Consider the following 23,802-nt stretch of genomic DNA (forward strand, 5'->3'; position numbering starts at 1 on the left):
GCAGAGAATATAATCAATCTGATTTCGATATTGCCCATCTGGTGATTTCCATGTATAGAGTCGCCTCTTGTGTTGTTGGAAAAGAGTGTTTGTGATGACCAGCTTGTTCTCTTGACAAAACTCTATTAGCCTTTGTCCTGCTTCGTTCTGAGCTCCAAGGCCAAACTTCCCTGTTGTTCCTTTTATCTCTTGGCTCCCTACTTTAGCATTCCAGTCCCCTAGAATGAGAAGAACATCTTTCTTTGGTGTCAGTTCTAGAAGGTGTTGTAAATCTTCATAGAATTGTTCAATTTCAGTCTCCTCAGCAATGCTGGTTGGTGCATAAACTTGGATTATTGTGATGTTGAATGGTCTGCCTTGGATTCGTATTGACATCATTCTATCATTTTTGAGATTGTATCCCATTACAGCTTTTCCCACTCTTTTGTTGACTATGAGGGCTACTCCATTCCTTCTACGGGATTCTTGCCCACAATAGTAGATATGATAATCATCTGAGCTGAATTCGCCCATTCCTGTCCATTTTAGTTCACTGATGCCCAGGATGTCGATGTTTATTCTTGCCATCTCCTGTTTGACCACCTCCAGCTTCCCAACGTTCATAGATCTTACATTCCAGGTTCCTATGCAGTATTTTTCTTTGCAGCATTGGATTTTCCTTTCACTTCCAGGCACGTCCACAGCTGAGCGTCCTTTCGGCTTTGGCCCAACCACTTCATTAGCTCTGGAGCTACTTGTACTTGTCCTCCACTCTTCCTCAGTAGCATGTTGGACGCCTTCCGACCTGAGGGGCCCATCTTCCAGCGTCATATCTTTTAGCCTTTTGTTTCTGATCATGGGGCGTTCTTGGCAAAGATACTGGAGTGGCTTGCCATTTCCTACTCCAGGTGGATTGCGTTTAGTCGGAACTCTCCACTATGTCCTGTCCGTCTTGGGTGTCCCTGCACGGCATAGCCCATAGCTTCTCTGAGTTACTCAAGCCCCTTCGCCACGACAAGGCAGCAATCCATGAAAGAGATAAAGCCTCTTATGTTTGTGTAATTGACTTTCTGGGAGTCCTGAGGGGAATGCTTTGTTATTTTTCTCTCTCCTGAATAAGTTAATGCCCCAGGCTAACTTGCAGAACAAGGAAATGCAACAACAAAAAAGACAACAATCTACTTCTCATAATGGTGATAGCAGCTGATACTCATGATATAGAGAAGAGAACATTATCTCAGTTAATGTATTATGGAGAAGGCACCATTTGCCCTTTGGCACTTAAGAATTTTTAAAGAACATGAAACATCTTTCCTGCCTTTGTGAATCCACTTGAGCCAGGCTGCATTCATACACTCACCCCAGCCTCCTCTTAAACATTTTTATTAAAGCAAAGTAAAGTGTGCTGCTTATATACTGCATCATAGTGCGTGAAGTACTCTCTGGGTAGTTTAGAATTTAAATTATGCAGGCTACACATTGCCTCCACATACACCAGTGAGCTGGGCACTCAGTTTACTGACTTCAGAAGGATGGAAGGTTAAGTTAACCTCAAGCCATCTATCTGAGACCAGGATCAAATTCAGGTTATGAGCAGAGTCTTCACTGCAGTACTGCAGTTTAACCCCTCTTCCACAAGGCTCACTTAATGACACTTAGCAGCCACTTTGCTCATGGTGCTCAATTCCACCCCCACCCCCATGTGGAAGAGGTACATCAGAGATTGCCCATGGTCCAAACAGAGACGCTGCCACCCACAATCTAGAATGAAGTACCCTCCCAAGCCACCTTGATGTAGATCAGGATTGGGCAAAGTATAGCCTTCCAGATGTTGACAGAGTACAACTCCCAGCATTCCTCACTATTGCCTATGCTAGCTGGGCTGGTGGGAGTTGCAATCCAAAAATATTTAAAGGGCTTCATTTTGACTATCTCTGATCTAGATAATTCCTTAGTTATCCACAACAGAGTCACTTGGACAGCTAGGCCCACTTACCCTGTACACTACACTGTACAGGCAGTGGCATGTTTTGTTAAAATCTGAGATGCAGGTGCACATCACACGAGTTCCCACAACCACACTCCCCAGGTCTGTCAATGCAGGCAGCTGCATTGATCCACAGTAATAACCCAATTCTACCAATTTTCACTTCCACCAAGAGAGCATATTTTGTGAATCTATCTGGTCTTAAGGATCCATTCAAAAGCGAGCTATCCCAAAAAACAGGAGACAGAATATTGTTGGATATGTTGGCTTGCAGTTGTGTGAGCCAAAAATCATCCCATTCAAGACATCAGAGCTTTCTGCTTGTGCAAGAGGGTTATTGATAGTCTTGTACACAAATGGAGGGGAAAGGGGTATCAGACATGAAATGTACCATACACATGCAGGGATTAAAAAACAAGCTTTTGGCCTCAGTACTACATCTAAAAGGTTATGAAAACATTTTAGCATAAATAAAATTAGGTAGAACCTATACAGATGTGCTGTTTGTTGTAGAAGACCAGGATGAAAGATACTGTATCTAATGTTAAAATAATTAATATTTAATGGCATGTGCATGTTTATTTGCCTTTACACCCCATATCAAACACAAAAGTTTGCAGAAGGATATATTGGTTATAGGTAGAAATTTCAATGGGATTATTAACTGTAAAACAAATTGAGTAATGATGATAAAGCTAAGTGATTACCTCCGGGATTTCTAAAATCTTTATAAATGCATCAATTGTGGGATGTGTAAGGATTGTAAAATCTTTCATTCTTCTCCACACAATTCTTATTCTAGGATAGAGTCTCTCTCTTCGTTTTGTTTTGTTTTCCTTCAGATAATGGCAAAGATTCTTAGGGTTTGTAAAGGAAAGTTCATGTTCGGTGATGCCTTGGGCAGGTGAAGTTATTGCTGCTTACTTGCCCATGCTATTCTTTCTGGTGGGTGCCATTTAATCACATTTTAAAATCTGCATGGAAAGTCAACCTCAATGTTACTTGTAGCTAACATGGGGAAAGCATTGGTTCATACTTCTACAAAATGCCTGCCTGAAATCACTCTTAGATTGCCACCTAGTGTGTGCAAATATATCTGCACTAAACTTAAACATTTAATCATGTCAGGTCTATTCTGATTTACGGCAACCCTTTTCAGGATTGTCCAGGTGGAGAACACTCAGCAGTGGTTTACTATTCCCTTCTTCTGGGGGGTGCCCTGGGGCTGTGCTGCTTACTCAGTGCTTCACAGGCTGGCTATACTCCCAGGAGGCATGGGGGTGGCAGGGGATCAAACTTCCAACCTCTGGCTCTGCAGTCAGATACCTAAAATGCTGCTAACAATTATTCCAATAATCCCATGCATCTTAATGACATGGTGTGGAGTCTTGTACCAGTGCACATTACATGCTCTGTGCCAGTGTTTATTTTCTACCAAAAGAGGGCTAGCCATCATCTGGTGAAGTTATTTAAAGCAAAGGAAGGTACAAGTTTATGTGTGATTTCATTTCTCTTTCAGGGTCACTGGATTCATCCTTGTAATCTCTCACTGCATCCTTTTGCCATGCTGACAGCTCCCCAAGCTGCGGAACATGCACGGAAGCAGAGTGAGTGGGTGCTACTCCCTCCCAAGTAATTGTTAGTGGAAGCAAAAAAAACACACCTTTACTTACTTTATTTTTTCCAATAAGCAAATCCCTTTATCATGACGTTACCATCCCTAGCAGTGGCCAAGTATCAATCTCAAAGAGACTAAGAACCATTGAATCAATGAAACTGACATGAATGTTCACATACAAAATTCCTGTTAATTCAGTAGGTTAGCTCTAGTAGGCTCTAGCACTTGGATTTAGGCGGGAGGGATCACTGAACGTAGCCTGCTTTTGTTTTAGGTAGGAGATACATCTCATCGTGCAATAAGCAAGCGCTATGCAAACCAGGTTTATGCAGAACATCTTTACAAAAAACCCGGATTGACTGGATACAGCACGAAAGTGGCACGGTAGCCAAACAGGCAGGAATTAGGCAGGGAAGACTTAATTTTGGCCTAACTCACTAAATTTATATATACTGTATATCTAAAGTCAACATTTTGTATGCAGCGTTTGTGGATCTGAGGGCAGCACTTGATTCAATACCTCAAATAAGACTTTGGGGAAAAGTCTTATTCTCCTCAACTATACCGATAGAACATGAATTTTTAAAATTAAAAAATGTCCTTGAAACACTGATTGAGAGTGTGATATAGAGAACTATGGATGGACATCTCACCGTTACCGGCTAATTGCAAAAAGGGTTAAGCAAGGTTTAATTTTAGCACCTGATTTGTTTGAATTATGTATTGGTCATGTCACTGAGGATTTGACATGTCCAGTTTTTCATGTTCACCAATCAACCACAAAAGCAATTTCCATTTTATTCTAGATGGTGCTATACTGCAATCCCAAACTAAAATGGGTCTGAGAAGACTGCCTAGGGCATTTTCTGACTTACGGAAATTATAAAAAGAGAAAAGTACTGATGTTCTCCTTCTTCTTTGTTTGCGTCACACAAGCAATCCGATGGTGCTTCCAGAGTGGAAGGATCAGCTGACAGGGTGCTGTCATTGCCCAGGGGATGCCCAAGCGTGTTCATGGTCCACACTTGCTTTGGAGAGGCTCCTTCCATTTGCCTCATAGCATCCTCTAAATTTCATAGACTTCATAAATGGCCCTTGGATAAACAGCCAATCAAATAAATTGTCTTCAACCACTTGTGTCTGATTTTCCAGTTGTCAGGAATGTGGCTGGCCCAATAGGAATGTTGTGGAAAAAGCTTTATGGATTATTAAAATCCAACTGGCTGAAATCCTGTTGGTTAGTGTAATAAGTTGTATTAGAGTAGACGTATTGAAAGAATATCTTAATGAGGGTGAAAGAGGAGTGTGCAAAAAAATGGTCTGAAGCTCAACATCAAAAAAACTAAGATCATGGCCACTGGTCCCATCACCTCCTGGCAAATAGAAGGGGAAGATATAGAGGCAGTAACAGATTTTAATTTCTTGGGCTCCATGATCACTGCAGATGGGGACAGCAGACACGAAATTAAAAGATGCCTGCTTCTTGGGAGGAAAGTGATGACAAATGCAGACAACATCTTAGGCAAACATATGGTTTTTCCAATAGCAATGTATGGAAGTGAAAGCTGGACCATAAAGAAGGGTGACCGCCAAAGAATTGATGCTTTTGAATTGTGGTGCTGGAGAAGGATCTTGAAAGTCCCCTGGACTGCAAGGAGAACAAATCTGTCCATTCTGAAGGAAATCGACCCTGAGTGCTCACTGGAAGGACTGATCCTGAACCTGAGGCTCCAATACTTTGGCCATCTCATGAAAAGAGAAAATTCCCTGGAAAAGACCCTGATGTTAGGAAAGTGTGAGGGCAAGAGGAGAAGGGGATGACAGAGGATGAGATGGTTGGACAGTGTCATTGAAGTGACCAACATGAATTTGACACAACTCCGGGAGGCGGTGGAAGATAGGAGGGCCTGGCGTGCTCTGGTCCATGGGGTCACGAAGAGTCGGACACGACTTAACGACAATAATTTAATCAGTGGGGATGCACTAACTCAACTCTTCTGCAATTTCCATTGATTCAATGGACGTACTATGGTTACAACTTACTACGGTAAAGTTAGTTGCAGCTAAAGTAGGCTCATTAGAATAATGGCATGTATGAAGGAGTTGATTCACCAAATCCCCACTGATTTAATGCATCTACTTTGGTACAATTTACTGCACTAACCAGCATGATTTCAGCTGCTGTGTTCCTTCTGCACAGATGGTCATTGTGACATGGCGCTTTTGTGCCCCCAGATTATTTCACTGACCTAAAGCCCGCGCCACATTCCCTTTTATGCTGCCACCAGTTGATCTCATGTCAACAATGTTTACTTAGAAAGACTGAGGTCCATACTGCATGTAAATTTTAACAAAACAGGTTTATTAGATACAGTTCACATAAATAGGTTCCTAAAAGACTTTAAATTATTCAGTAGATTCATACTAACTTATTCCACATTTAACTCTCTCTAAGTTCCACACTCTCAACTGCCTCCCTTAACTCCTCACTCTCTAACTGACTTCTCACTTCAGACTCTCTCACTATCTAACTCTAACTGACCAACTGTTCTTATCTGCCTCACCCCTCCCTTCTAGTTTCTCTGGCTCCGCCTCCCAACAGCTCCCATTGGTGCATGCAAATAACCTCACACATGAGCCAAAGCAGGGTGATCGCGAGAGGCATTGTCTCATATCTTCTGTATTAGAAGTATACAAGTATATTGCTCTATAAGATGCAAGTGTGGGCTAATGCCAATTAAACACCATTCGAGATTGTGCAGTCAAAATTCCTTAAGCAAATATTTTCTGTTCCAGGTTATGTTCCAAATGTGCCTTTGAGACTGAAAGGTGATCCTCCCAACCCCCATTTCTATGTAGGCTTGCCTTAGGACATTTAATTACTGTTTGCAGTTGAGTCTACTGCTTTCTGATTTGATTCCTTTTATTTTATTTGATTCACCATGTGAGCAACTGGGAGAAAGCCATTAAGATTAAGACTAAGCTTTGCTCAAAAGAAGCACAACAGTTGTTCATTTTTGGTCTCAGAGAGATTTGCTAAGATAGCATCTGCACAGGACAATTTGTTTGCCCTTGGGGGTTAATGCCACTGAGATGATTGTTTTCTGCCTGGCTCCCCAAATGCAATGGCACATTACTTGCAAGATCTAGCAGCCAGTTATCTTCTTGTGGAGCTCCACTGAAGCAGCAAGAATGACTGGATGTTGCAGATTGCTGTTAGTCAAAGAGCTCTAAATTCAGGATTTGTGTGATCTCATCCCATTGCAAATGAGTCACATGGACCCCAAAATTGAAAAAAGAATGATTTAATTCCTAGCAATCCTCTAGTCATCATGCTCTGCAACAGGAGGCTGGCCAACAATTTCTAAATATAGAAGGGATTTTTCAAGTGCACAGAGGGCTCTGTTGACAAATCAGATATGCCCATGAGTCGATGGTACAAAAACAATGCGTTATTGTGTTCCTTTTAGAGAAATTTACGGAAAGAGTTAATCCCCCCTCCCCTTATGGGTTTCTGTCCAAGGTCACTCATCTGATTTGCATGTATATTTTCTTCATGAAGCTTAAAACCAATAAGTAACAACAGAATGTAGAACATTTTTGGCAGCTGTTGGGAAAATGTACTATAATACAATGAATGTTAAATTTTAATACATTTTTTGTGACGTGATTTGACCTATTTCTGTTTTGTATTGCATGTGTTTGATCTACCTTTCTTGCTGATTTGGGGAGATACTTCTATTTCTTGATTCTGTGTGGTGTATTGAAAAAGCATATACCTAACATACCTGCCACATGCAGCATCAAGGAGATTTTGGACACTTCTGAATCCAAAAGAGGTCAGGGGCTGTCCTTGAAAACAGTGAGACTACTTTCTGAGTCTCTCTGAAGCTTGGCACAAAAGGTTTGGGTCCTCAACACCTTTTCATCATAGTGCTGGGAAGGAGGACAAAGGCTCTCCACTCTTGACAGAGAGAAGCAGAATTATGTCAAGCTCAAATCATGCTTGCCTGTCAAAATTAGCCAATCACGGTGGATCGCTGGATGCAAGTTGTTCTTAGTGTCAACCAGCTTGGAATTCATAGAGATGATCAAAGGGGGCAGATTATGCATTTGATGAGGCACATTACAGTCCATAAAAACGTATACCCGATTAAATGTATTGATCCTTAAAGGTGCCACAACCTCAAGGGGAAGGAACTTTGTCAGGAATTGGAGTTCACAGAGATTACATTGAACTTTGGCAGGAACTGATTTTGATGGAACATTAGAGAAGTTCTGGACAAACTGCAGAGTAAGAGAAGGGTGAAAATGACATCCTTTGTTCTTTTTTTTTTTCCTAAGGCATCAAGTTCCACAGGGCAACTGCAAGCCGAAATGCCACCAGAACTTCAAAAAAAGGAATGGACACCAAGTAGAATCAAACCGAACCTTTATTTTCAAGAAAGTGACACACTGAAGTAATCATTTTTTTTAATCCAAAGAAGAGTAGACTTCACTTCTAAATCTTCATTGGAAAGGCCAGTCCAGAGGGAACATGGACCTCATGCTGCCTGACCCTGTGGCGGTTTTATCATGGGGCATAATACCAAGGCACCGTACACAGGACTGCAACCTTAAGGTGTGATTGGAAATGAAAATCGGTGTCAACAATTGTTGATTAAATTTGAGATGCTGAAAGAGTACAGGCAGGCAGGCAGGCTTTACTTATGTAAAGGAACTGACAGTGGGGGTTTTTATCGGGGTTTTTTTCTGCTTCAGGAACTCCTCTGGATGTTCAGCTACCACTTCTGCTATTTTGTGCACTCAGATTTCTAGTGCTTTTTCTTGGTGAACTAATGGAGCTGTTCCAGGTAGACTCCATTATTCGTCACACCATCGCTCATCACACTCAGACTCCTGGGATTTTACCATGGAGGGCAGTAAATAAAAACAAGAATTTAGTCGATATCACTACTTTGATTGTAGGTGTCTTTTCTTTCCTTCCACAAGGTTGGATAATACTTTAATAGCACCACTAAACTTGACAACAGGAGAGCTTTCAAGTCCTGCAAAACTGTTTTATTAGATTAGGCATTGCAGAGGTGGGAGTTCAGGTTAGGTGGAAAAGAAGAAACATCATCCTGGTTAGGTGTTGATAATTTGCGATCTGTAATTAAAGTAAAGTTCTAAAATGGAGGTTGCAAACAAAGAATCATCAGTCTGAAGTGTGACGGTAGTATCAGGTTTCACCATCGGTGATGTAAAGTCAATTGTTTTTCTCCATTGCTGTAGAGACCATTGTTTCCCAACCTTTCTCCAAATATCCGCCATCTTTTACAATTGCCAAGTAACCTGTGACCCCACTGCCACACTTGCATAAAAAGGAATTTTAATAGCATAAAGAAAATACATTAAAATATATTTGTTCAGAATATAATTCTAGCTTAATTAATTAATATTAATGTAATACACATTTATGGCTGGGCTGTATATCTGCCTCTACCGGATAAAATTTTAGAAGGAAAATAATGTCAGTACACTTTAAGTTTACAGTAATTTACTTTTTGGGTGTAGAAATGACTCTTTACTTTTATTAGATTTTTACCCCGCCCCCCTAGACAAATCTACTCGGGGCAGCCTACATACATAATAAAATGTCACAGACTCTGTCTTCATGTTTCTCCCCCTCCACACGAAAAAAACATCTGAGTGAAGAGCCCCTCCCCTTCAAGCCCAAATAAATACCTCCCCCCATGGCCTCCCATGTCCCCCTACACCTCCCTGGCCTTTTTACCCCACTTGCCCTTCTCCATTACTCAGGCAGAGCCCAGAAGCATCTCCCTGCCCAGGTCCCCTCTTCCTTTGCTGTGCCACTGTTGCCACACTCGGAAGAGCAGAAGACTCAGGTGAAGCAAAAGGGGTCTCTACTATAGCAGCAAGAACTTTTCAGTCCTACTGCCACCACCTTGGGTGTCAGCGTCCCGTGTTCACTGCATGCTTGCCTCATTCAGGCTTCTTTAAGCCGGTCTAATGGTCGGGTCCAAAGCCCTCCAAAGGTGGAAGTGGGGGAGCAGAGAGAAATGAGTGAGATCAGCTCTTTCAGAAGAGGAAGGAGTGATGTGTGTGCATTAAAAGAAAATCTGCCCAAAGGGTGACAGCAATAACAGAGAACTCTAGGTTGTCTGGCTCAGATTACATTTATCTGTGGGCCAACAGGATTAAAATAAAACAGCATTGCGTACACCTATTTAATATAATAAATATAAAAATAATTGCAACTAAAAATAATTGCGATGACCTCCCAGAAAACACTTTGCGACCCCTTGGGGGTCATGACTAGAGAGGGGGTTACTCATATTTATATGTGAATACAAATATCCCCGCGCAGCTGAACTTAACAAGAGACTGTCCATTCACATGTGCACTGGCAGCAGCAGCCTCACTCATCCTTCCAGTCACTCTCCGAGCGCCACTCTCTTCCCGCTCGACTGGCCACTCAGCAGCTGTGCAGGGAGACTCGTCTTCCCTCTCCCTGCCTGGAGTGGCTAGCTGAGCACGATAGAGCATTATCACTTGTAGAAGGCTTTTCAAATTAGGCCAATACTTGCAGGCCACCTACCCCTGGTCTACTGCTACATGAACGACCCTCAGGCTCATGTCCTCTGCTACACCAGCAAGGAGGCAACTGAAAAAAAAGCATGTTGTGGTTTGATCAGCCATACTTCTGGTATCATGTAAGAGTGGCAAGGAATCTGGAGAAAGGAAGCCAGGAAGTGATGGTAGCTGTCAATTGTACCTCGTTCAATATCCCACAAAACCTATCACAAGGCCTGTGATTTGTAGCTTGCCTACAAGAAAGCTTAACTGCTGAATGTAAAGGAAATAGACCTTTCCCACCATGAAGTTCAACATCTTAGTAGCCCTTTTATATATTCCTTTATTTAAAATATTTTACAATATTTGCCTTTGTCCTTAAAAAGGACCCAATGTTGTCATTAAAAGATAACAAAGCTGAAAACAATAAGTATACAACTATCAAAAAGGAACAAATACCATTCTGAGAGATGTTAAATACAAGTAGTACTAAAGACTCAATCACAGGAGTAATGCATGACAATAAATTTAAAAGTCACACTCATGTAGCCAGTCACTGAGGAAAAGCCTGCCTGAAGAGAAAGATCTTTGCCTGCCTGCAGGAAGACGGCAAAGATGGGGCCAGTCTGGCCTCCTGTGGGAGGGAGTTCCAAAGTCTGGGAGTGGCAAGAAAGAAATCCCACTCTCATGCCCCCACCAAATGCATCTGTAAAGGTGGTGGTACCAAGAAAAATGTCTCTGCTGATGGCCTCAACACTCAAGCTGGCTCATAATGGAAGACACAGTCTTTGAGATAGCTCACATTTTGCCTTTTGAGAGAAGGGGAGCATGATAGCTTTGGTCATTTCACTTGGAACTATTGCAGATTGTTTAAAAAATAAAAATAAAATTCCTATTTTAATAGCTGTGCAAATTAGCGAGAGGAAAGAGATATGAAGGTGTTCACTCCCACACCATGTCTCACTGTATACATTTTGATTTATGTTCTCATGATATCCTCAAGCAATGTTGCAGAAGGATAAAAAAAAAGTAATTCACATAAGACAATTCCACAATTTTGGCCACTGTCTGGCTGCTAGAGAAAATGATGAAACTATCATTGAGGGCCATGTGACAAACAGCAGGATGAATGCTCACCTGGTTGCACCCTTAAGTAGTATTTCCAATCCCTTCTTTGTTGCTGGACAAGAAAGCAAGGAACAGAGGAGCAGACACTCACTACTGCTCATTTCTGTAACAATAAACCATGTTTCCCCAATCTGGTGCTCCACACATGTGCTTGAGTTACAGTACCCGTCGCCCCACCCAGTATGGACACTGAGGGGATGGTCACTGTAGTCCAACACTTATGGACACAGACAGCTTGGGAAAGGCTGTGCTAAACCGTGTATTTTTCTTACATCCAAACCCAGTCATTCAAGTTCATCATTTGTTCAGGTCACTTGTGATATTATGTAGTTTCCACTGTGGTCACTAGAGGCCGTTGAAACACTTGCTTTTATGGGCAGCCATTCCGGCTGTTGTCCTTCCAACAGCGGGGACAACATTTCCCTCTTTTGTCAGGCAGCCCACACAATAATTTCCTTCTGGATTCGGTTAGGCGGCACAAATTAGTGTGTGTTCAAGCACACTTTGGAATAGTTTGCAATATCTCCACAAAATATTTTAACAATTTACTTATTTTGTATATTTTATATAATGTGCTTATTTTTGTATTTTTGGGTCTATGACCGTATAATAATAAACTAGAACTAGAGTGAAATCGCAAAATGTTATAATAAGACAAGTACATGACTCATGTTTTATACTGTTGATATATTTTAACAATTTACTTATTTTGTATATTTTATATAATGTGTTTATTCTTGTATTTTCGGGTCTATGACCGTATAATAATAAACTAGAACTAGAACTATCTCCACAAAGCCTGGTGAAGGCAGGGTGGATCAGATGGTGTCTTTGGTAAGGCCAACTCATCCATCAGGTGCCCCTCTAGTCAGAACTTAACTTTTACTAACTTTAGTTTGGAATAAATGGTCAGGCTGCATTGCCATTTACCCATGCTGTACACTCTTAAAAGCATGTTTTGGTTTTTTTGCAGGTAAGTGAGTGAGTGAGTGAGTGAGTGAGTGAGTGAGTGAGTGAGTGAGTGAGTGAGTGAGTGAGTGTGCGTGCGTGCGTGCGTGCGTGCGTGTGTAAAATATGTGGTGAAACTATTTCTGTAAAAAATAAGAGATAATAGCTCTTTAAACAATAGCTGCCTAGCTTGGTTGTTTCTTTTAAAAATAACCTTATGTGTGCTTTTAACATTTATCTAAATTCCAGAATATTTTTCTGTCTAAAATTTATTCTGAGATGGCAATGTTCTTTTACTAGAAATATGCAGTACAAACTGGGGAAAATAGCATTTTGGGATATATGCATAGCTGCTGATTTTTGCCTTATGCTTAGCATCTATCCCTTTTTTATAGAATGGCATTTTGAGGCTAATGTTACCTCAGCTTCTTTGCAATTGTTAGAAATGCATTTGTTGTTAGAAACCTATTTCTTTCAAGAGCAAAAGATGCTATTAGCATTCCCAGCAGAGTTATTTTATTAGAACCATTTTAAAAAAGAGGGGGTTACCTTAATAAGGGGAAGGCAGTCTGCCAATGCTAAGAGGTGGGTGGGTAGAATAAAGCCTGCTTACTCTTCAGATAATACGGCTCTACCCAGGGTGCCAGGATTTTTGAAATCCATGCTTGGTTACCTATCGTCATGGTACAGTACAGCCCTCAACTCTGTGTTTCGTTTTGCTGGTGCTTAGGCTTTGAACCTGTGGCATCCATCCCAATGAATGCAGTACCTCAGAGCACCTCCACAGCCTCCACAGCCTCCTTGCTGACTGAGCACTAAGTACCATACGACAAGACTGTTTCATTTCCCTGAAGTTACAGCAAGAGTGCTAATCATACTTTGCCTGTCACTTATGTTTGGGATTCAGAATCAGGTCTTCCAAAGAAGAAGGTGTGACTTTATGGAACTGTGCCCTTAAGACCTCTGATATGGGATATGGACACTGCATACCAGACATCTTTATGTTTTTATGTGCCATCAAGTCGGAACTAAGTTATGCAGCTTCTAATAAGGGCTTTCAAAGTAAGTGATATGTTTAAGGAGAGGTTTTACCAGTTCTACACCCCCACTGAGTTTCAATGTCTGAACGGGGATTCAAACCCAGGCCTCCTGAGTCCTTGTCCATCACTCTATTCATTACATCACACTGGGTGTCATTTTGATACATCATAGAAATGTATTATTAGATGAAAAATGTCGTTAAGTTCACATTTTCCATCTGTTACAGTAGACAAAATTCATAGTTTAACTGGGACCGTTAAATCTAGCTTGTCCTGCAGGTTTTACATCTTGCTAGACAAAGTCAGCTCCAGCTTTGTAGCAAGAAGGCTTAAGGCAAAGTGCCCACTGCCTTCCTCATTGATAAGTTGCATAGCTGTGGTCCCCCCCCCCATCTCTCTCTCTGAGCCCAGTCTGCGCTACCACCTAAAAGGAGGAAGCCAAGGAATGGCGATGCTTGGAATGGGCAAGGCAACAGGCTGCAAAAGCAAGAAGAAGAAATTGGGTTTTGGGGAGGGCTTGAATGATCAGCAGCAGGCTGGCTTGGCAGGTGCCCAGTGATACCATCCCCTGATGCTGGAGCGTCAGCCCTCCTGCTGAAAGCTGGGACAAGATTTCAGAAGATTCTGCACACGTGCTTCACTTCTGGGCTCATGGCTATGTCTACTGCAGTGATAGTAAAATAGTCTCATGTTTTTCCAGCAAAAAGCCAGAGGCCAGATTGGGTAGAAAATTGCCTTTGAAGGCTGGATCTATTTACAGTACCAATTTGTTTCCATATATTACTTTAGAGGGTTTTAAGCATGCAGCCTAAATCTGCACAGCATCACAAGTGCAGGAGCTGGAGGGGGGGGGGAGAGACTTGGGACAAGGCGCATCACCATGGAGATGGATAAGAGCAAATGGTTGCACCATCAAAAGGAAGGAAGGAAGCAGAGAGAAGACGCAAATAAAAGGAGAGATCTCATTAAGCCAACACTAATTTTGTAATCAGAGGAATAAAGGTACCCTTGAAAGCCTCCAGCCTGAAGATACAGCACAACAAAGAAGCACAAAAGGTTGCTAGCCGCCAGGTGTGGAGTCCATTTGGACAAGCAGCGCTCTGCTTTTCATCTGCTTTCTTCCCAGATTGTCCAGCATAATGCCAGGCTGCAGCTATCTATCTAATCATGATATTCAACTGCAGGAAACTGTGTGATTTGCCTTCCCTTATTTTGTCAGGTGGCTGAAAGAAAAGACGATGTGATGGGATCCTGAAGGAAAGGTCTGAGGAACATCATTTTCACTCTAAGGAGGTCATAAAGCAAACGGAACGTGGGAAGACCTCCTATGGGCTTTAAAAATAATTCTCTCTATGTATTGTTATCTTCTAGCAGCCATGCTGGGTGAAGCATTTGGAGAGTTGGAATAATAACCTTGCCCTTCTCTGGGTAGAATATGTGCTTTGCAAGTAAATGGTACAAGACAGTTTTGGGCTGGCCTTGTTGATGAAGCCCAGAATGGAAGCCACCAGCCCTTCCAAGACACTCGTCCCTCTCTCTACAAGGAAGTAGGGTATGCTGACTAATTGGGTGTTGCTGCATGAAGGTACCTCCCATTGTGTACAGGCAATGGTAGCTAACCTCCAACCCCTACCATCAGGCTTCTCTGAGGGAAAGGCCACTGAAGGGGGCGCCATGCTCATTGGTGAAGTTCTTGAGGCATCTTCAACCAGTAGTGCTAAAGGCACACGTACCTGGCCTTTCTTGATCCAGAGCAGGAAAGCCTGGCAGGAAGGACATGTTGCTAGTTTGAGTCTGCATTGCAAAGGCCTGCAGGTGCCTCTGCTATATAACTATCCTACAACTTCTGGCCTTCATTTGATATTTGGGGCTGGGGAAATCCCTAAACAATCTTTTATCGCTTTGGCATTTCTGAGTTGGGACAAACCCTGGTTGTTGTTTTTTTTTATCATACTGACCAGACAACACTACAGCACATTCCAGGGCAGTAGTAGCAAATGGAATGGTTGAAAGAAAGAAAGAAAAACTGGCCCCCAGACTCAGTACCTTGTATCTTCACTGGCAATCATTGTCAAGAATGCTCTCGCTTGGTGGAAGGTGTTTCCTGTGTTCTTGCTAAGGAGATGCATTTAATGCTCTGTTGATGATTTGGAAACTTGAATTGCCTGAGAACAGAGACAGGGTACCAGTCTTTGACAGCAGACATGTGCCGTCACTACAAGCCTAGCTGAGTGGAAGGCAGGATCCAATGATGAGGACATAAGGAGGTCATAGGATGCTGTTTTGCACTGATTCAGCCCCTTGGGTCCTCTGCTTGAGTACTGCCAATGCTGACTAGCAGAGACTTTTTAGGGTTTCACTCACAATGTTTTCTTTGCTTTTTCCTGGGAGTTGTACCTGGCATCTTCTTAAAGCAAAACAGGATGAGCAAACATCCCCTCTTATTCCACAAGCACTTTGCAGTGTCAGCACCAGGGGAATCTGGAATGCACATTGACGTCACTCGGGGTATAGCACAATTCTGCCTCATATTAGGTCCAGCTTTGATTAATTCAATTTCAGTGAGGACACCACACATTAAATTATTATTTTTTTAAAAAATGCTCTGACTGCTTACCAGGATCAAAGCATCCTGATGAATATTTGTTTGTTCTAGTTTTAACAAGACCTGTAAGACCTATATGATTTTGCCCTGGACATTGCCTGTTTAGAGCTAAGGAAATGCTTTATTTATATATATAAAAATACACACACACAAAAATTGTTATCTGAAATAATCAGATCCTGAAATGTAATCACAGCACTAGCTTTCCTCCCTCTCCTCGCAGGGTATAATAAGTCTTAAGGCTGCACGCTGGGGCATGCAGCACTAACAAGACAAATAGTTGCATGTAAGTAACCAAACAATGGCAGCGGGGTAAAGAACATCAATTATTTGTCAAGGCCACTGCGTGTTGCATAGTTAAACAAAAGTTGTGAAAGTATAGAAACAAAGCTAGTAAGTGCATGTTTGCTAAATGAAGGAACTCTTCCAAAGCTTAATAGCCTTTTCCTCTCCAGCATTGCATTCATTCATCCATTCACAATGGCTTGCAAACAAACACAATTGCTGATTGGCTAAATGGCATTCTTCAGCGACCTTTCCTTTTGCTGGTCTCCAGCGAATAAACCAACAGGCTCTGTGTCTATGTGTTAAGTCCACCCTGTTTCATGTTATATTTAATGACTGCCTATTTAATGACTGCCTGGCACAATGTGTATAGATACCGAGGCATAATTTGGGGAAGGCATTTTATCACTCATGTGTTCTGGGATATGCTCCTCCCTCCGCACATTCTAGAAATCTAGCATTAATTGTATTTATCAGCCATGCATACAAAAATGATATTTAGGAAACTATAAACATCTTCAGTTAAATACACCCTTTTATGCTTCTTTAGTCAGTAGCAAGTCAGCTGCTGCTGCACAAACAGCCCAAGCACTTAACCAGTGATAAGGGGTGATCAGAGCTGCCATCTAACAACATCTTGAGGGCTACATCTTCTCCATTTCTGCTTTAATGTGTTTGTGATGAGACAGAGTGATTTAGAAAGCTCCCTGTGTTGGAGAAAATAACAATCTTGCATACAACCTAACACTGGATTTCAGTGGGAAGGGGACTTCGCTGTGTAACATAAGTCTTGCCGCTATACAGTTAGCAGAGTTCTTTTTCTCACCTCTAGCTTGCCCCTCCTTTCTTCCTCTCATCTGCTTCACGTCCGGTTCTTTGCTTGCTCTTCCTCTTCCTCTTTGACTTTTGACCAGAGCAGATACGTAGCCCTATGCTCCTGACCTTTGACTATGCAGCTAGACTGTGAAATGAATCTCCCAGCATGGTTGAGACTACAATTTCTTTCTTTTCTGTTTTTAAAATTTTTTATAACTCTAGTGGTTCAGGTGTCTATGAATGCAAGCCTTGATTTCTCTGTTTGAAAGAGAGCCATAGTGGTGTTCTTTCATTTTCATTGGGGCCTAAGGCACTGAATTTGCTGCCAACTTACTAGACACACAGAGAAGCTTCCTGTATTCTTGCTTTGATGGGCAAAAGCCTGACCTGTGCTAAGATTTGCATGTGGTGTTATCATTCACAAAACCTCTTTCTGGTGTGCCATTCATAACTGTTATTCTGAGAATACATCTTTCCATGACTGTTTTTTGTCCAGACTCTTATTAGTCATTGGTAGGTTTTTCCTTACTTTCCAAACGTAATCATGATCTACCAAGAGTCATAAAGAGTAGTGTTATGTAGGGATTTAGCTTGTCCACTGGAAGACTAAAACTGAGGGGAGAACAGGAGTACCCCTGCAATGCTTCCAATGGCTCCATGCCTCCCCCCCCACACACCTTCATCATCTTTAAAATATTTAGAATTAAGTGTGCTTTCCTCCTTTAACAGTTATTTTCTATTCTGCTCTTTTGTTGCTGTTGTTGTTGTTGTTGTTGTTTTGCCTACGTATTTCATTTTAATTCAAAACTAGCACAATCTCTCGTGCCTCCCGCTGCTTCTTCATCCTCATCTACCAAGGCATACCTGTTCTTGGCTCATCCTCCCATGGACCCATCCACTGACCCAGTCTTCCTCTCCACTCAGCTGTCGTGATTCTTTTTTCCTCCTCCCAAATTCCCAACAATTACCCTTTCTTTTTCTCTCTTCTCTTTCTTTTCTCTCCCACCTCAGTTTTTCCCCTTGCAGGTCCATCCTGGGACTAACTCAGATGTTCACTCTGCTCACTCGTCTCCCACCAGGCCGCGGCAAGGTGTTTTCTCTTTTTCAACATTTGGAAGAGTTCTGTTGTAGTCCTGTCCAGGATGATGGTTTCCACTCACCTGAGGATGATCAGGGGACTGGAAACCAAGCCCTATGAGGAAATGCTGAAAGAGCTGGAAATGTTTAGCCTGGAGAAAAAGGGACTGAGGGCAGATATGATAGCACTTTTCAAATACTGTACTTGAAAGGCAGTTGTACTGAGGAGAGGCAGGATCTGTTCTCACTCATCCCAGACTGCAAGACACATGATAAAAGGCCCAGAGTACAGGAAGCCAGATTTAGGCTGAATATAGAAAAAAAAAAACTTTTAACTGTTAGAGCTGTATGACATTGGAACCAGTTACCTTGGCAGGTGATGAGTGCACCCTTGTTGGAGGCATTCAAGAGAAAAATGGCCAATCTTGTGTCAGATCTGCTTTGTCGGATTACAGCATTGAGCTGGACCCCATGGCCTTGTACATCCCTTCCAACTTCATTCTTTTATGATACTTTGATTCTATGAATTCCACAATCACATATTGTATATCACATTTTGCAATGACAGGAAGTACAACATTATTAATGTTTTATTCTAGAGGTGTTAGCACTGAATACGCTTATATTATTACTATTATATTGGGAAGCTTTGGGAATTTCAGCTCCTTAAGAACATAAGAACGTATAAGAAGAGCCCTGCTGGATCAGGCCAAGGGCCCATCTAGTCCAGCGCCCTGTATCTCACAGTGGCCCCACCAGATGCCTCTGGCAGCACACAAGACAACTAGATACCTGTCTCCTGATACCATCCCCTGCAGTTAGTATTTGGAGGTACAGTACCTTCCTTTTAAGCCTGGATATTATACATCCCCATCATGGCTTGTAACCTGCAATGGACTTTTCCTCCAGGAATCTGTCCAATCCCCTTTGAAAGGCATCTAGGCCAGATGCCATCACTACATCCTGTGGCAAGGGGTTCTACAGACTAACAACACGCTGGGTCAAGAAATACTTTCTTTTGTCTGTTTTCACTCTCCCAACACTCAGTTGGAATGGATGTCCCTTGGTTCTGGTATTGCGTGAGAGGGAATAGAGCTTCCCTCTATCCACTTCTATCTGCATAATTTTATAGTGTATTCCCCTTCTTGTGTCAGCAGGTGAGTTCAGCTGGCTGTGACTTGATTTCAGCATTTTGGTAAGGAAGCAATTTGTACAGGTATGCATAACACACTGCGTATGTACAAATGTTGACACGGGGAGTGATTTTGGAACTAGAAAACACAGTTTCTGAATCAGAAAGCACAGTCAGAACCCCATATCTGCAGGGGATTGGTCACAAGCTCCCCGCAGATGCTGAAAACTGTGGATAATAGTGAACACTATAATAACTAGCATGGTAAAAGAACAAAATCCAAGAATACGTATTTTCACCTACATCACCAGAACTGGCCAACCAAGGGAGCCAGAGACCATGCTATGTATTCTTCAACAATAACAATACCTAGTATGGTCTCAGGCTCCCTGTAGTGGCCAGTTTGGGTAAATACATTGTGAAAATACCTATTTCTAGTTTTTTTTTCTTTTAATTGTTTTCAACATTTCAGACTACAGTACAGATAAGTGAAACTGTGGATACTGATCCAGCGGATATAGGGGTCCTACTATATGTCCAGCCTGAGAGAAACGGATGTGTACCCAACTGTCTGCAGTACTTTTGCAGTAATGTAATCAATGCAGAAATGGAGACAGAAGGGAAGCACTTTGTATTTATAGACATTTTAATTGGAATCCTATTGGCACTTGCATAAGATATGAGTAACTTGCCATGGCTACCTGCAGCTGATTGATGAAGTGCTGGGGTACATCCTGGTTGCACAAATCAGGCACATGACCAGACACTCCTCAGCACCTTTCACTTAGCCAGGGCACGTTACTCAAACCTTATGCAAACACCCATACGCAAGCACCTACGTATAATAGGTGCCAGGCATCCATAACCAAAGGCCACCTAAGGCGAATAATGATGGCACCAGCAATGGAGAATGTGATGGGAACAACTTAGTTCAGAGGCTGGCAGCAAGTCTGGCATGCAGGAAGTTTCAGGTTCAATCCCTGACAGCCATGCTTCAAAAGGTGCTTGGAAAAAGGGATTTTCAGGAACAAATACCCCACTAAAAACAGTAAACAAAAGCAATGCCAAAAACGTGTTCAAAGCAATAAGGCACAACAGTCCATTCAAGATCCCAACCCAGGCAGCCAGTCTATAAGGGAAAGCTTGCCTGAAGAGGAACATCATCATCGTTGGCTTGTGGAAGGACAGCAAAGATGGGGCAAATCTGCCTTCTAATGGGAGGGAGTTCCAAAGGCTGAGTCTTTGAAACACAGCTGCATCTTTGATAGCGCAGGGATGGTGTTAAAATACTCATATCTGTTTCAAACACTTTGGGTTTTTTCTTAACGGGCCCCTTATAATATCTTTTTCATGGCAAGGGCAAGAAAAAAATGTCCAAAAAGAGGCAAAAAAACCAACAACAACAAAACCCAAAAGGGTCAAAGACTGCATTGTATGACTGTGCCCATCCTTATTTATTTATTACTTTCATTTTTCCCTCCTAGCTCAGGTCTTAGGAAAGTTCCTTTTGGTGAAAATGCTGGAAGTTAACTTTTTGGAGCACCAGCCTAGAATCCTGTCAGAAGGCCAGGAGAGTTAACAATCAAAAGGACTGGTGATACATTTATAGGACACTAATTACGTTTTTTTTAAAAAAATCATGCAAAATGCAAGCTTTTGTGGGTGAATCACATGATCAGAGGAACTGTTGACATCACCTTCAGGACTCAGCCAATCCTGAGGGTGCTGCTGCTGCCGCCTTGGGAACCCAACCCCACTCACCTGGGTCTTTGTGACCTCACAGGGGCCCCACCTCTCTGCTGGCAGATAAAAGGGGCTTGCTGGGCAGGGCAGGAGACCAGAAGGGAGGTCAGTGGCCAGAGAGCAGTCCGGCAAAGAGAGCGACAGTGGCTGCAGGGGACCCAGCCCTTCTGCCCAAGGCAAGTTCTCTCCCGAAATCAGATGAACTTGCTAAGTGGCCCGGCAAATTAGCAGCTCGAGGCTAGCAGAGATCCGTGGCTTGAAGCTGGCTGATGTCAGTGATGGACCGAGGGGAAGTCAGTGGACGTTGGCAAACAGAAGCTGTGGAATCTGCCTGCGAAAGATGGCTGAGGCCACAAGGCGGAGGCTGGCAGAGGTTGGCAGATGAAGCCGGTGGAAGTTAGCCTCCTGAAACCAGCTGGCGGAAGCTTGGTGGAGATCGGTGGATGGAAGCCCAGGCGTGTGTGTGAATGGCTGGTGGAGTGAAGGTGTGTATATGTTGGGGGTGGTGGTGGTGGAGTGTGGTTTTGTGTGTGTGTGTGTGTGTGTGTGTGTGTGTGTGTGTGTGTGTGTGTGTGTGTGTGTGTGTGTGTGTGTGTGTGAGAATGGGCTGGCTGGTGTTCCGTGGGCATGTCGCTGGGGCACGAGTGTGAGATGAACGGGTGGATATTCCTGGTGGAAGCCAGTGGATGTTGGCAGGTGGAGCTTCGGGATGAAGTTGCCAGAACATTGGTCGGTGGATACGCCTGGGTTGAAGCCGGTTGATGGCAGTGGACGAGCTCGCCCCTTAGTTGTTTTTCTCTCTCTTTCTCTTGCAGGGCCCGAAGCTTCCTCTTCCCCAGGGGGAAGCGAGGGACCAGAAGGCAGGCATCCTGCTGGAGCTGAACCAGGCCATTGTCTCCACTGAGGATAACTGTTTAGCCTCTTTTCCAAAACCAATAAAAGAATTTTTCCAGAATGATTTTGAAGTGTTGTCTTTTTTGTCAGGGGCTGTCACAGGATTATCTCCCCCATCCCCTCATTATATCTGGGGCCCAATGCCTGGGGTGGGTCTTTGTGAAGTCATGGCGTGGAGCCTTGTGATGTCACAGGAATTGGGAACATAATATTTCTCCATGCATGTGTGAGGGAGTGAGCTAGGCATTGTGGGTTCCCTGTCTCAGCTCCTAAGCAAGTATATTATGTGTCGTGTTGGACAGACACAGGAAGCCAGTGAGTCCTGGTGCCATTCGGAGAGGATTGGAGTTGGTACCCAAGCACTATGGCCACCCCGTAAATAAATATTTTTTCTACTTACAATGTTTTTAGAATAATTGTTATTAGAATATGTGCTACTGTGAATTGGGGGTGGCTCTGAGACTTGAACTACCCTCTTATGTTTTCTCTGTGCAATTGCTGTTGTTTGCATTTTAAATTTTGCTAATTATAAAGGAATTACCAATTTCCACAATACACTGCACCACATGATAACAGCCCAACAATAGTTTGATTGGCCCTAAATCATCCACCCCAGTTGTAAATGTTGTAAATAATACAAAACACCGTAGACAGTCTTTTTGCAGCATCTGCTTTTTTTGGAGAAGAAACAACTACAAAGATGTAGCGGTATTGGTATTTACTTCGGTAATAACAATCCCTGAGCATCTCCAGAAGAAGGGATGGGCAAACCACTCCTGAGTACTCTCAACATAGAAAAACTCATCCTAAATTAGAACTGACTTGACAACACACAATTAGGATTGTTATTAAGTTGAACATCAGAAAATTGGCAAACAACACAATCTGTGTTAGCCTTCAAAGCAGCTACCGTTCCTCAAAAGCAAAAAATCATGCTTTTTCACCCTTGATGAATCTCCTTTTCATGAACTAGCCACAGAACTGAGATTTCTACCCTTCATTAGCTACATTCAAAATTGCTCAACTGTTTCGTTCCCTCTTTAAACCAAGCTATTGGCAGGTATTCAATACTGTAGCTAGTACCTACCAGACATAAGCCACCAACAGTGATTCAGCAACATGGTAGCAAACAACACCCACTCAAATACCATTTTTCTTGTTCTGGGTATATTAAAACCTAGATATGCTTTTTCTGCTCACATGGTTTAACATAAGCATACATGTATATATTTTTTGCAGTATAAAGAAAGCAAGAATGAGGAAAGTGGGTATGACATTTGTTCATGTTGCTTCTTTTGGCACAGTGGTTAATCTACTATACTGCAGCCCAAACTGTGCTCACAACCTGGGGTTCAAATCCCAGGTAGCCAGCTCAAGGTTGACTCAGCCTTCTATACTTCTGAGGTCCATGAAATGAGTACCCAGATTGTTGCGGGTGGGGGGTCAATGTGTAGTCTCCGTAATTAACTTGTAAATTGCCCAGAGAGTACTTGAAGCACTATGGGGTGGTATACAAGCAGCACACTTTGCTTTTTGCTTTGTTTCTTATGGGGTTTTAAATTATGTTAATTCCATGCAGTTTTAATACAGTAATTTATTGTGTTTCTATACCTTGTCTGTTTTTTAATTCAAAGATGGGATATCAAATAAATAAATTTGAACATGGTATTGATGGCTTAAAGCCCTTCTTCACAAAACTGTACCTTTTCTCCTCCACATTGTTTCTGTAGTTCTAGTCTGTATTTCCCAATAAACTCTTTCCTTGTCTGGCCAAGATGAGTGTACCTGGACAATGTAGTGGTTTCCTATTGGCTTCCAATGACTTTCAGTGTTGGCTCCCATCAAGCAACAGTTTCTCACACCAAATCTCCTTTGCCATGTGGCTCCACTTAGCTCTCAAGGACACTGCAACTGCTGAAAGTCAGGTGAGGTTTTGAGGGGATATAATTTTTCAAGGCTCAACCAGCCTCCTAG

The 23,802-nt window shown here is 42.5% G+C and overlaps 1 protein-coding gene across 4 annotated transcripts in view; it reads left to right on the plus strand.

The window, feature by feature from the left end:
* C1H2orf80 (chromosome 1 C2orf80 homolog) overlaps positions 1 to 21,892 on the plus strand; it is a 39,437-nt gene extending 17,545 nt beyond the window's left edge. For 2 of the 4 annotated variants that reach the window (XR_013537268.1, XR_013537273.1), the window contains 3 exons: positions 3,486 to 3,573; positions 7,929 to 8,205; positions 12,967 to 21,892. Coding sequence is in view for 2 of the 4 variants with exons in the window: in XM_078377328.1 (XP_078233454.1) it covers positions 3,486 to 3,573; positions 7,929 to 8,002 (162 nt within the window). In the remaining 2 variants the exon portion in view is untranslated. Of the gene's footprint in view, positions 1 to 3,485; positions 3,574 to 7,928; positions 8,541 to 12,966 lie in introns of those variants that run through there. The other 2 variants (XM_078377328.1, XM_020780721.3) reach the window with 1 other exon arrangement.
* The last annotated feature ends 1,910 nt before the right edge of the window (positions 21,893 to 23,802 follow it).

The sequence above is a fragment of the Pogona vitticeps genome, chromosome 1 (assembly GCF_051106095.1).
Source record: "Pogona vitticeps strain Pit_001003342236 chromosome 1, PviZW2.1, whole genome shotgun sequence".
Lineage (NCBI taxonomy): Eukaryota > Metazoa > Chordata > Lepidosauria > Squamata > Agamidae > Pogona > Pogona vitticeps.